The 14495-nt window shown below is 37.7% G+C and overlaps 1 protein-coding gene across 4 annotated transcripts in view; it reads right to left on the bottom strand.

Moving 5' to 3' along the window:
• TTLL11 (tubulin tyrosine ligase like 11) overlaps nucleotides 1-14495 on the bottom strand; it is a 52825-nt gene that overhangs the window by 27035 nt on the left and 11295 nt on the right. For all 4 annotated transcript variants that reach the window (XM_074923842.1, XM_074923843.1, XM_074923844.1 and 1 more), the window contains 3 exons: nucleotides 8217-8792; nucleotides 7521-7616; nucleotides 6875-6993 (listed from right to left, as the gene is read on the bottom strand). In XM_074923842.1, the coding sequence (XP_074779943.1) occupies nucleotides 6875-6993; nucleotides 7521-7616; nucleotides 8217-8792 (791 nt within the window). The remainder of the gene's footprint in view (nucleotides 1-6874; nucleotides 6994-7520; nucleotides 7617-8216; nucleotides 8793-14495) is intronic.

Raw genomic sequence — 14495 nt, 5'->3', positions numbered from 1 at the left:
CATTGAATTTCCAAAAGGGCCTGTCCTAACCAATAGGAGAAAGGTTAAAAGCTCTTCAGGATGAAGCAGATAACTGAAAAATCAAGAACAGAGAGCAAAGATCAAGGCACCTACAGAGTTTGCTTCACAGAACTGAACAGAGTAGTTGAGGCCAGTTCTTGAGCAGGATGAGAAATAGCAGTAGAAATAAATTCTCTCCAACTACAGAAAAGCAAAGTTAACATTTCACTAATCTGAACTGAAGTAACACTGACAAACATCACATTTAAAAGTCTCCTCACATGTCTAACTCATCAAAAGCCGCATGGGCTAATGTAACAGACAAGAATTGATACTGAAGTTGGCAGATTGCCTGATGAAGGAATAAACCAAAAAGCCCTCTAGGAAAGAGAAAGGGTCTAATTCAATGTGCTTTCAAAGGGCTTTGGCAGAATGATCCTGAATATGAATGCTGGGTCATTTTGACTGATGGAGAAAAAAATTGTGTCAGCCTCCAAAATGAACCAGAGTAGAAAGATCAATCTCAAGAAAGCCACACATATGAGTTTATACACTTTCGGGCTTGGAATAAAGAGGTGGTGCTTGAGAAGCATTTGAATGGCTGAAAACCTGACCGGACTTCCAAGTGACTGGAAAGGGATACAAGAATCAGCCTAAAGCTCTAGCAGTTAGCTCAAAGTCAATTAGCAAATGGAAACCAAAATACTGATACCACCATCGCTAGGTTTAGTACACATTTTTATAAGCACTAAACTCACCCCATATAATGCAACCTCACAACCCTGAGTAATGAATCCCTGCGGAACATGATACAGTTACTCACAGAAGTGAAAACTAAGATTTTTTACAACAAGACTGAAGAACAGTCATTATTTTCCAATCAGTGATAGCTGCAACACCAGTATTCTCCCATCCAGTCTCTCCATATATTTATACACCGAGGTTTCGACCCTCTTAAACCACCCCTGTCACACAATCATAACCTTAAATAGGTATAGTGAGATAAACACAGTAATCAATGGCAAGAATTACTTTATCATCCTAAAAATCTAGGATAATCATACTCTCAAGACATTTTTGCACAGTATGTTTTCTTATTTCCATTAAATGTGACACAAACATCAGGAGAGGTTATGAAACTGAATAAAAAATATCTGGAAAATAATTGGAATACAGCCACACAGGTGATTGACGACTTTTTTCTTCCTTCTTTAAGGAAGTACAAAATCGCTCCTCAATATCAAGAAATTAAGAATAACATTGTGATTTAGAAAATGTCTTTGAAACGCACAAAAGAGAAACAAGTCAAACTGACATATATTAATATTTACAGGGTGCTCTCTGAACAGAGTGACATTAGCCAATGTTCGCATGCTGATCCTGCAAAACTTTGAGAGAGACCACATTGGGGTTCCTCCTGCTCAGAGAATTAGTTAATCATATTTGACGTTTGCTAGAGCCACAGAATCCAGAAGAGAATCGTACCTGACATATTTTTAAAAGAAGAAAAAAAAAAAAATCAGAACATCACAAATAAATTTCAAGGCTGAATTCATTAGAAGAACACTGAAATGGTACGTACAGAGAATAGCACCCGAGAAAAGATAAACTAGCAATGAAACAGCAATACCATAATAGGTAATAAAACAAAAGCACTTGTTTTTGTGGGCACAATGAATTGATTGTTTTTGTAACAGCCATAGATTAAATTACATTTCATTTCCAAAGTGTTTCAATTCTTTCTTCTGTCAATGGCTATTTCAGTGCTGAATAAAAATTATTATATTACTTAGGGGGCTGCATCTTCATCATCTCTAGAAAGTAAAAAGCAGATTTTACTCCATGAGCAACTCATATTTCTAATGACAAGCATGTCATAATACTACGCTTTCTTTGTCAAAAGAATAAGATGCTTATTTTCTGTATTGAAATATGTAAATGTAAAGGATCATACTGGGACACTGAATAAACAAAAGCTACAAATATATAAAGAAGTCTCTTACTACTGCTGGATTAATTATCATTAATAAACTAGGGCACAAATATTTTTGACAGGATGGGAAAGCAGGTCATTAGCACTGATGGCATGATATAAATGATCTTCCTAAAACATTTAGAGCAGATCTGCTCCAAACGATTCTCATGGCTTGCAGTTATACCACCAAATAGTTTACATCTAACATCCAGTGGAGAACAAACAGTATTTGCATACAAGACTGAGACTCCTTTTTTGCTCCTCAAATCTAAAGCAATTTTTTAAAAGAATAAATTGCTAACAAATAAACAAACTCTGAAACTAAACCATTTTACTACTATAAAGATTCAAAATCAGGCACAAAAAAAGTAGAAGTTTGTGGAGCCTTTTAAAATGGATTTTCTGTTGGAGTCACAATATAAACAATGATTTGCATCAGTGATTATCTTAATTAAACTGCTGTTTACATAAGTAACGCTGATTTACTTTAAATGTTGTTCGGTGTCATTAGACCATTCGTTTAATTGTGCAAATTTCCTTTAGCTGAAGTCTTCTCCCACCTTCAGTACGCTGTGAACAGCACCTCTGCTGCAAGTAAATCCAGAGCAAATTTAATACTGTACAAGCTTTATACAAGTTTCTTTGTAGAAACACTACAGAGCACAGACCAACCCCTTACCTTATACTACTGCGTGACACGGATTTCACTCTGAGTTGGGCATAAGCAACATGGTCAGAAAGTCTGGTTATTACAGACTTGGATAAAAATGCACACTGTGATCACTTCCCAGTAAAATTACATTTCCCTATCTTATTTTGCATTAGATTTCTCACTCAAGGAAGAATTCTCCCTCCTGAAGACACAGTGATCAGCTGGACAATCTGGTACTGAAGGTCTTCACTCGATCATAAATTCAAGTCATTGCTAAAAAAAAAATAAAATGTAAGCTGGAAAAAAACATCACAGTAATTCTGAAATTAGCAGTGACAGACGCTCCGAACAGAAATCAGGATTGCTGGCCATCACTACCCCCTGAATTCACTCTGTAGTAATGCTAGAAGAAAGTAAGCTTTGTTTGATAATATTTAACAGATTTACAGAGGAGTTTAAGATTCCGTCTTTCCAAGAAACCAGCTCAGCCACAAATGATTGTGTTTGTTCCAGCATGTCATCAGCCTGGATGACTGCAATGATCTACTCAGGCCTTAAAATCCACGAGAACAGTACTGCCACACAAACAAAATCAAAGATTTAGTATCTTTCATAGTATTTTATTAAATATTTTTAATTTCTTAATAAGTGGAACTTGAGTTCTAAATTAAGAATGCCTAAGAAGAAGAGGACTAGTCCAGGAACCAACGCTCTATATTTTGACTCCTGCAAAATTTCATTAGGAAAAATAAAAACAAAGAATCAGAAATCCTTTCTATAACATGCATTTTTAGCTGGATTTTTTTTTTTTTTAAAAGAAGACAAGCAAAAAAAGTAAAAACAAAACACATAACATTTAGTTGATTATCTACCTTCATTTCAGAAAGGGCTACCCAGGGTCTATTTGGTCAGGCAGAGCCAGACACCACTCACCCTCTGGGCTACAGAATGGCTTGAAAACAGCCTGAGAAAGCAACCAGCAGAGCCACTTTCAGATCCTGCTCTTGAGAGGCTGCGAGCCACTGACATACCTCTTCACCCTGCAGAGCAGTACGTGACTCCAAATCTCTCTATTAATAGTCACTTGGAAACTCTGCTGTTGTCAAACTTCGGCTACAAATGTGCTAACATAGAGGACTCAGAAGCAGCAAGGAAATTAATGCAGCAAAAGGGGATATTAACCTTTATAGGGATACCCACTGCCTTCAGGATCTTGACATGTAGAACAGGTCTTCTGCGTTTCCCTGGCAGGGCTTGCGTAGCATCAGGGAAAAGCTGTCACTGTGCAGCACCCACCCTGCTCATCCCTCCCTAAAGCATCACACGGGCCTGTGGCATTTTTTATTCTATTTTAATTCCTTATGTTCTTTGCATCACAGAGTAACACAAAGCCTTCCTTCGTCTCTACAACAGAAAAGATTTCCTCTTCTGTTGGAAAACGAGATTCTCCTCAACAGAGATTAAAAAAAAAAAAAATCTGCATGCATTTAAAGTTTCTCTTTAAACATGTTATATGCACAAAATATTAATCACACACTTTAGTACTTAATGGTCAGGACAAATTCTTAAAACTAAGAAAAGATCAGCCATATTCTGTACAACAGTAGCCACTAAGTATTTTTAACCAAGGTCATTTTAACTTGGATCACTACAGATTTTCAATGACTAATTACTGGCAGTGCCAAGATAAACACATAAAACATTTCATTTTACATTCACATTCCAGTAAACACTGGAATTGTGTTGGAAAAATTAAAAGGTATGTATAGCATGACAAACCGATCTTATTCAATTTTATTGATTTTATTTCAGTATTTTACATCACATGAATGGAGGGAGGGAAAAAATAATCAAAACTCCGCAAAGATGAAGAAAAATGAAACTACATTTCTGAGGTATTATTATTCCTCGATAATGAAGTACTTCAGGATGACTTCTAAAACTCACTCGCACTTAGATGCTTCATTTATTTCAATCTAGGACATAATTAGAGGGAAATCAAATCCATCTCCACAGCTGAATATTTACCTGAGATACAGCTCAGCATGCTCAGTTATTTCCCATGTGTTCAAACTCAGTATTATATATATCATTAAAACTTTACCTAGATTAATGTCCATTACTTAATTAGCATCAAAACTACAGTCCACGATGTTTGCTGCTGGTTGGCTGTCAGGACAGGAATTCTTTCAGATTTTTTTCTATTAATAGGCCAAATTTTGCCTTCCCTGCTGCCAGGTGCAATTAGACTAGAGTAAGTATTACAATGGATAGGCAAACTACTGGCCAGCTTTCTACCTCCAGTCAATTATTGTTATCTTTGTCCTGCAAAGAGAGGAATGAGGCTGTTTCTTTGCAGTTACAGGTAGGAGTGTTTGGAGAGGGAATGTGGGAGCACACATGAGAACTGGTTGAAATGCACTGAAACCAGTGAAAGCGTTACAAAACCTTTGCTAGTGAAGACAGGGCAAAAGCTACTGGTGCTCAGTTCCTCTCTTAAATGCTTTTACTTCGGTGTAAATCTCCATAGGTGATCAGAATAGGGTCCTTTACTCAGGAAGTTCCACATACCATGCCCAGTTCAATAAGAAGTATTTGGAAGTGGAAGGGGTAAATCTCAGCTGAACGAGTGGGCAGTTGTCCCACATGAGTTCCTGTATATCCACACAAAGTTATCAGAGTATTGCCCTTTGCAGCAAGAAACAGGATTGTCTTACGGTGAAGACACACAGATATTCATCAACAAGATGCTCTCTTAACCAGATTATCCTGAAAAAAGCTGCATCACTGATCAATTCTTGCTGTGAAGAGCCAATGGTTTATCTCATCACCAACTAATCCCGTTATAAATTATTTAATGCTCAAAATGTATCAGAGAAGAATCCTCAGTTGAATGAGCATTCCACACACACCAGCATTCTCCATGACTTCATTCCTAATTATCATTTGCCTTTTTTCCATAGCCAATATGTAGTTAATGAATGCCTGACATAACTTCAGCATTAAAAAAAAAAAAAAAAAGACATGACTAGTTACATAATTACAGGTTAAAAAATGATCTTTTTTCAGCTCCATGCACTGAAGTAATCTTAAAGGTGAAGGTTTAAGTACAGGCAACACACACTACAGATTGCTTTGCAAGACATTCTGTACACTGACCACAGCAACCTCTACGTGTGGCACTGCCTCTGAAGGAATAGTTTGATTTTATAATAATATTACAATAATACAGAACTTGTAACTATTATCAGTTATGTCTTGTTCATGGGATTCTGTCCACAAAAGGACAGCAAATTAACACTTGAAATCATTATAGAACATAAATAATATATTTAAGGATGCCACTAAGTGTCAAGAGAAGAACAAAATCCATACCTTAGTATGGAGGCAGGCTTATCAGCAAGAATTTCTAGGGATAAAAAAAAAAAAAAAAAAAAAATTCCCTTTCATGTCTCCAGGGAACTGCTTAAAACAAGGTGTTTCATCAAAAAAGAATGTATTATTTCTCTCAGCCTGATCCCACCACAAGCATTTCTGTGCAAGCTGCTTCAGGCAGTTCCTCTCATTTCTAGATCATAGATTTAACTATGTTTATTATCACAGATCAAGGAAGCAATTTCTAAATACAATATTCATACTTTTCAGCTCCAATGGGGCGATTCATTCAGAGTAATTTGTGACTTTCAAGTAAATTAATACACAAATTTACATCTCATGACTGCTTTGAATAAAAAGAGAGGCCTCAAGTAAAAACACGAATAAATAAATCTGAGTTACTAAACTGTTTGCACTGGTTCTGAATCAAAGGTAAGATAATCCAGGGGAACTGATAAAGCCTGATTTACCAGCAGTTTGTGGACCTTTTCAATTCCTTGAGCTAGAGCACCTGCACGGTTCTTTCCACACTTCTACCATCCCTGTAAGAAAGCAGCACGTGAAGTGGCCAGTGCTGAGCTGTGAGGATACAATTTGGTGGACTTGCTGCTACTAAACAGAAAGTACAACAAATTGTTTTTTTCCCTGACCTTCTCCTGACAGATCCACAAATCTGAGTACTCTCCTTGTACCACACCACCAATTAATAACCTACAAGCTTTTTTGAAAGAGTTAACACTGTGGATGCAGAAAGTCACATGTACACTTGGGAACTCATCATCCTGGCTAAACTACCATAACCGAGAAAAAAATATTTCACTTTTATAATTACTGCAAGGCACTGATGCAAAAAACAAAGTCAACACACTTACTGGATATCTTTTCTCTTTTTTTTATGAGGGTCCACTAGACGAAGAGTGTCTCTGATAACAGCTACTTTCACTTCTTCATCAACAGGGCTTGGGACATTTTCAAATACTCCAGGAGAAAGCTTTAAATTACAAAGGGATACAATATTCAGTAGAGAACTAAGCATTATTTATTCCACACTTGCTCAAACTTCATGCATGTCATTTATGTTTTAAATACACAATGATGAATTACAAAACACTTCTTAAAGGATACACAAATAACATTTTCAGTATGATATTACAACAATTTTTGGCAAGTTTCTCTAGTAAATGGAAATATTAAAAAAAGATTGTTGCCAATGTTACCATTTATATTATGTATACAAACATGAAAAAAATTATTAGCAATCCCCTAAACACAATTAAGTCAACTGCAGGGGATGATGAATAAAGGTATTTACGACAAAGACGATGGAGAGCTTTCACAATTCAAATAAATCATACTTCCACTGTATAAGATTAGCAATGATTTCAAAGCAGAAAATTACAGAAAACCTTAGAGGTTTCATATTAGCAGACAGCTTTCATCTTTCAAACAAGGAAAAGACCAGAAAAATGAACCTAAACAATTTCATTCCGAAATCCCTATCGCGTTGAGAGGTCTTACCTCTTGCTCGTGTTCTATTCTCATGCTGGGGTTTGCATTTACTTCTAGTAACATGGGCTTCAAGTTTTTCATCAGGAGAATGTCAAACCCTAAAATCTGTGCATAACAAGCAATGTGTTACTTCAGCTCTACTCAAGTGTCCTTCTAGAGGATGCAATGCTCATCCATATGTCAATGTTCAGGAAGAAAAAACATTGGAGGGACAAAAGAAAAATAACTGAGAAACATGCTATATTGCTGAATAATTACAGAAACTACTTGTCTTCAATACTAATGGCTACTTTCACAACCCCATCTCTAAATGCTGCATCTGTCAACACAGAACCTTAGCACCTATGACAGGTGGGTCTTAAAACTGCCATCACCACAGCTGCATTAAGAAGCTGCAAAGCTTCATAGTTACAACATCTCAAAGATGGAAACTGGAGTGAATGCTTCTAACGAGTGATACCCACTGAAAATTCTCCGTATGCATTTATGGTTAATAGTAATATAGGTCAGGAGACTGAGATCTGTAAGATAAAACTTGGGTAAAGAGAACCTAAGCTCTGAGCTCACACAACGCTACTCAGTGCATGCACTGCATCCAAGCAGTGATCAGCAACATAGAGAAAGCTTTTAGAAAAGGAATTAAACATCCAGAAAACTAATCCATATATAGAAATAACTGCATTCCTGGCAGAAATTCCAACCTACCTGGAAGCAAGTTGGCCCAGGCTTTCCTGCTGGTATGTCAGACTGATAGTAAACTTTCAATTCTGGTGTCAGTGCAATAATTGTTTTAATCACCAGTGAAATGATATCTGACCACAGCTTTTTGACATCGGCTCCTCTGGAAGACAGTCTGCACAGAATGCTTGAAAAAGTCCTCTTGCTGCCAGTGTTTACACTGTCAGAATGGATGAAATTCCCACTATGGATATTTAGTGAATAGTTGGTTAAGTGCATAAAAACCTGGTGCAAATTTTTTAGAGTGGGTTCTTGATAGGGCTCTGTACAAAATCTAGAAAGTCCATCTTTGGCTATATAAATCTCTAAGGGTTCTAAAGACTTCAGTAAGACATAAAGACGAATATCAAATTTCAGTTTGTCAACAAGCAGTGGTTTGCAAATATATTCCTGGACCACAGCTGGCCGGCTCTGGATGCTTCCCGTCAGTCTGATGTCACTTGGGTCTTTAATGAGGTAGATTCCATCCCCCTGGCACCCTCCATCAGGTTTTACAATAAAAGTGGGCTTCCAGGATGGATCACTGTCTTTCATCATACGAACCTAGAAGGAAAAGAATTATACTGAAAGACCCTAACGGGGTGGGGGGAAGAAGGACTATGAAAGCCAACAAATTTTATTCATAAACAAAAAAAAAAATAACACTACGACATCACTATAGTAGTAAACATCGTGCAAAAAAAGGTAGAAGGTAAACAGTGCTGACAAGCACAAAGACAAACAAAAAAGCATGAGTAGGGAATTACTAGTACAGACAAAGGCTCATTTTATTTAAGAAGCCATTGTATACGATTTCAGGAACTTCTTTTTAACGTTATGTACCAATTTACAGAATGAAATGCTGTATATCTCACAAGATCCATTTTATTAGTCACTATACGAAACTGCAGTTAAGCTTTCATGCTGCATTTCGAACAACTACTGACCATGATAATCATTAACCTAAGGAAAGGCACCTTATTTATTGAGGTATGAATGCAGACAAACAGAAGGAAAGAGAAAGTAAAAATTTGGCACTGATAATACCCTTTTCCACCACTGAATATTTTTCACAATCAGATACCCAGTGTTAATAAAATTAGGGAATATTGAGCCATGTACAGATATGAAGCAAATACCACAGATTTACTAATCAAAGCATAGAGCTTATGCCTCAGTTGCTACCTACCACCACTCCCCAAAACAAAGGGTTTTCTAAATTATACTGGAATTCCCGTTAAGGTCTAACATGCAATTACTACTTTTCTATCCAATGCAAAATAAAGAAAATTCTATCACAATTTCAACAACTCTTCTCAGTGGCTTTGATCTGCATTGGAAAGATCTGCTCGTAGCACATGACCATTCAGACACTTTCTTCAGATGTACCTCATGTTGGGAAGAAAGTTGCTGGAGAATCTGATGGTGCCTAGTACCAAATCAAAAACTTTAGATGAATCTACAGAGCACTCCATGCCTGGCCTGCTGTTTCCTCAAGCTAGTGCACATGTTCAGTCTGCGTTCAGGCGTTCACCACTGCTGGAATGGTTCAGTGTGAAACACAGTGCGCTCTAGTGTACAAGCTCGCAAACAGCCAACACCAATATCTACGTGGCATAACGCATTTTAACATGCAAAAATGCCTAAAAAAGTCACTACACAAGATACATTTTGTTTCTTTCACAGATAAATGCTTCCAGTTTGCAGATTTCTTAAAAACTTATGTCAAATACTCTTTCCTGCTAACAAGTTAAATTAAGAGAATCATTCTGGAAAACGTTTTGTTCAAAAGACACATACTGACAATTGAACTTACTAAGTATGGGGTGATGGGAGATGCCCCCACTAGAAAGGAAACAGCAGGTAAGAAATCCTGACATCTACTAACACTCTGTGAGCCTGTGTATAACAATCATCAAGACACAGAAACAGCAAGAAAAAAAAAGATATATTAAAAAAGAAAAAAAAAGGTTAGCAAACCAGTACCCTTCAGTATCAGTTTCTTTCCATTGTTTGTAGCGTCTTGACATGCAAGATCTCTGTTTGTTAAAGTCAACTTTAATACTTTGTAAGAATGTCACTGGAGGACTATATGACCTATTTCTGTATTGTTTACAGCAGCACAGACCTCAATACTCATGTATCCAGTTCTCTCGCTGCTCTGTAGATATCCATGAGTACAAGATAAACCATTATACCCATATCTTGAGGGTTTTTTTCCACACTGTGCTCTAGATTCTTGGGGCATATAAGGGAAATGGTTTACCACAAATAGAAATGATGGTAACAGTAATGGGGAAGTTTGTCAGAACTGTCCTACAGAATCTCAGATGTGACCTTAGTAAAATGAAACATAAATTATAGAGAATTATAGGATTACAGAGAGGTGTCTGCATCCTCACACAAAAAGTAAGAATAAAAAGGAAAAAAAGAAAGATTAAAACTCAGATCTAGATCCAAATGTCTCAAATTCAAAAGTGAGTTGAATCGGAACGTTTTGCTCTATCCCACTGTCATTTCTACATATTGACATCAGCAGCTTGATTTCTGGACCATAAACAGAGCTTGGCACTATAACAGACAACAGCCTTTTATAGAAACTAGCTTCTTGAAAGCAACAATAAATATCTTTGGAATTTTTGGTTTTAACAAGCTAATGGGAGTTACATTAAAAAGTAAAAAAAAAAAAAATAGGAAAGAAAAACGGGCATTTCACTTTTTAAAGAATCAGTTATTTTATCTGTGAGAAAATTAGATAATCCCACCTGGAACAGACTGTTAACAGTTGGCAGTCCAAAACATGATGATTGTAATAAGGTTGTTTTGGCCTTTGAACATGTTGAACTGCTCCATTCATTTAGCAGGGACCGTTTGGAGGCTAATGTCATTCCCAACTGGATACAGTGAGTCAGAATTAAACATGGCACCAATAACTAACCGTTGGATTCAAATCTGCACTTCTGTAAATGGCATATATTCACTCAAAACTCTCTCTCAAAAAAAAAAAAAAAAAAAATCAATCTTTTTAGCTAAAAGAGCAATTGCGCCATCTAAATTGCCTACAAAGCTCGCATTCCCAAGAAGCAAACTAAACTTTGCAAGCTTCAATGCGTTTTATTTGAGGAGGAAAAATATCAAGACGACAGTAACTAGGTCACTGTAAGGGCCTGACACATCTGCTGAATATCAGATCTTTCATGTTACATGCCTATCTCCCACTGCCTAAATAAATTTTAATTTATTACTTGTATAGCAAAAGTAAGAACTGCAGAGATTTGGATGCTACAATTAGTGGAAGTGAAATTGAGAAAGAAAGAAGTCAGGAAGGATTTAGAATTATCTTAGATTAATTTTAAAAATTATTCATAAAATATGGCATGTTTTACAGGATGTAGCAAGGAAAGAATGTGAGTACATTTAAGCTAGTGAGTTAACATGTCTCAGTCTTCAGAGGCATAGAGGAAAAAAGCAGCTACCTGAGGTACAGGCTGACTGAAGACCCGTCTGCCGCCGCTCCCAGTCCGTCAGCACCAGTGGTGCCCACTGCTGTCGGAAGCTGTTTGGCAACTGGAGTGTGAATGTAGTGATCCAACTGGCACACACCAAGAACAAAAAGAAAACCCAAGGGAAGTGGCATTAATTGGCAATGGGTTTGGAGGTGCAGGACTGAGCAAGCAGTGGAAAATGAACAGCTGCATTGCCCTCTCAAGCAGCCCTTTAAGTTCATGGTAAAGCAACAGGACCTGCGTGAGGAAGCCTCTGTAGCTCCCCCAGCTCTTAAAGTCCCTGTGGGTGTACATATAGTAGCACTGCATTCACAAATATTTAGGAGGAAATAAATTATTACAGCACAAATTGTAATTTATCAAAACGCAACTATAAAATCCAGCTTTCAATGAAGAGATGCTGAAGGACCGTAGCTCATGAAACTCCCACCAGCTCTGGCACAGGGAACCCTAACAAAGGCAGGATGCAAGCTAACATGTTTATCACCTACTCATGGGATCCAGAAGAACAAAGCACTTAGAATCTCTTCTTTTCAAAGCGGAGGGATGTCACAGTACAGATCGCTCTTTTCTCACATTCACACATTTTACAGCACCCAGACCCGTAGCTGCTATTCCCTCCGTTCAGCCAGACACGTGCTGAAGGAAGCCAGTGATCTGGTTTTACACAGGCCTGCAGCTCGCCAGCAACAACTGGAGATTGACTTTAAGAAGCCTGAGGATACAATCTAACAAAGGAAAAAAACAATCATTTGCCACCATCAGCCCTGGCACTGCAGTATGAAAGAGAAACAACTAGCGCACCGGCAAAGGCTGAGCAGCACTCAGACCATGGGGATTTCTGGACAGCACCCGTGCTCTGACTGCATTCAGCTGTTGACTCACGTGAGAGGCCCAGCTCTGCTCGTGGTGACATTCCCAAGGCCTGAAGGACTTCTGGCTCCATCCCATCCAGTAATTTATTTCATTGAGAATCACACTGCTAAAAACCTTCCTACTAACTACAGCAGAAATTCAAGATCAGTTATTTAGACTAGGATTTTTCTCATGGACAAGTGGCACACTAACTCAATGAGATCCTTCTTCAAAATAGGCCAGTTTGAAGGATAAAGCGTCCCAGTGGAGATCAGGCCTACATAAACGGCATGTGGATAAATAGGTCCAAGTAGATCAGCAGGCCTAGACGTGCAAAGAAGGCAAGCAGGATTTATGCCCTAGTCTTTTTACCACTAAAGAATAATCTTCCCCTGACGTGACATTACTCTGCATACTAGGGGAGTTTCCCTGGTTCACCGCTGTTAAAGATAGCATCCCAGAAAGATCCTTGGTTAATCTTAAACCTCCATGACTAAACATACCCTGCTATGACTCTAGCTGTATGTACGAAGTGCCAATCATGGTTTACTACGGCAGAAAGTAATAAAGAACCTCTGTGAAACCAGCCGGGCCAATCTGCCTCCCATTCCCATGTCTGTTGTTCACGCCTCAGGCTACTTCTGCTCTGCTACAGCAGCACCTTTTCAAAAAGGATAGGGCTTTCTGGGGACTTTCTGGTTGCAACAGCAACCTGCTTTTGAGGTGTTGCATTTTAACAATCACTGGTTTCATAGATTTATTTAACTCTTTGCATTTAGCTGGAAAGGAAATAATTTTCTCCATCATTTTCTAGTCCATTTTTTGATGAGACCACACGGACTGGATATTTTTCAGGCCTTCTAGTCCATCAAAACTTACACATGGCAGATGAAGATAGGACAGTGGGGGAAGTGGGAATAGTAATCCAGAGTCAGACTGGTTTTCAGCAGATTGACTGTCTTGAAGAAAGCAGATGGCTTCTTGATCTTTGAGGAAATTCCTGACAGTTGCCTTCAAATTCTTCACAATCCTCTCAACTATATTCTTTCAGATTCTCATTATGAGGAGGCTTGTCCAGACTTTGAAAATTCAGTCATGTAGGAAAATTAGCTCTATGAAATGAGATATTTCTGTGTACTTAGCTTGACAGAAGAAAATTATCTTTGAAAACATGTTAACCATTTACAGTCAACAGCAAGAGGAGAGTATGATATCTAACGGTATGAAAATCTGATCCAGTTCCAGGTTTGCCTTTCATGAGGAAACAGAGGCTGAATCAATATAGTGTTCTGGAAAAAAATGCATATAATGGGCTATAAGATTTGACAGCACTAAGACTACAACGTTCATGTCTATGCCTAAGAGGTATCCAAAAGCTGAAAACCTGATTAAACCACCAAAAATATGCTGTGCTGGAAATTAGACTGTCCAAATTAGATTCTTATTAAAAATTAATCATACTAGGCCTATTCATCATCTTCACAGACAACACAAAGGCGGCAGTATGAAAGCAATCAAGGTCCTGGTTTGAATCCCAAGCTAGTTACTTTTCAGAAATTGGAATTTCCCATTAGAAATAAGTTCTTCACACAGATTCCAACAGATTCTTCCCCGTTAGTGAGGTGGTGATTACTGTCACACCCGAGAGATTTGCTTATCTGTAATTCATCTTCTGCTACAGTGACATGTTATTACAAAATGTTTTAGAAGGTAAAAAAAAGGTGAATACTGAAAATAGCTAAATATATATTTAATTAGTAAAATGAACTTTTAAGCCCTTGTTAAAAATCCTATCACCATTTCATTGCAATACATGACACTAAGGGAACTACCATTTTCTTGGTATTTCCCAATATGAAGCTCATCCACAACAAGCTCAAGAGTACAGCTTTCTCATCAATTATCA

This window comes from Athene noctua, chromosome 20, assembly GCF_965140245.1.
Source record: "Athene noctua chromosome 20, bAthNoc1.hap1.1, whole genome shotgun sequence".
Taxonomy (NCBI): Eukaryota; Metazoa; Chordata; class Aves; order Strigiformes; family Strigidae; genus Athene; species Athene noctua.
This window is presented reverse-complemented; position numbering and strand designations above follow the sequence as displayed.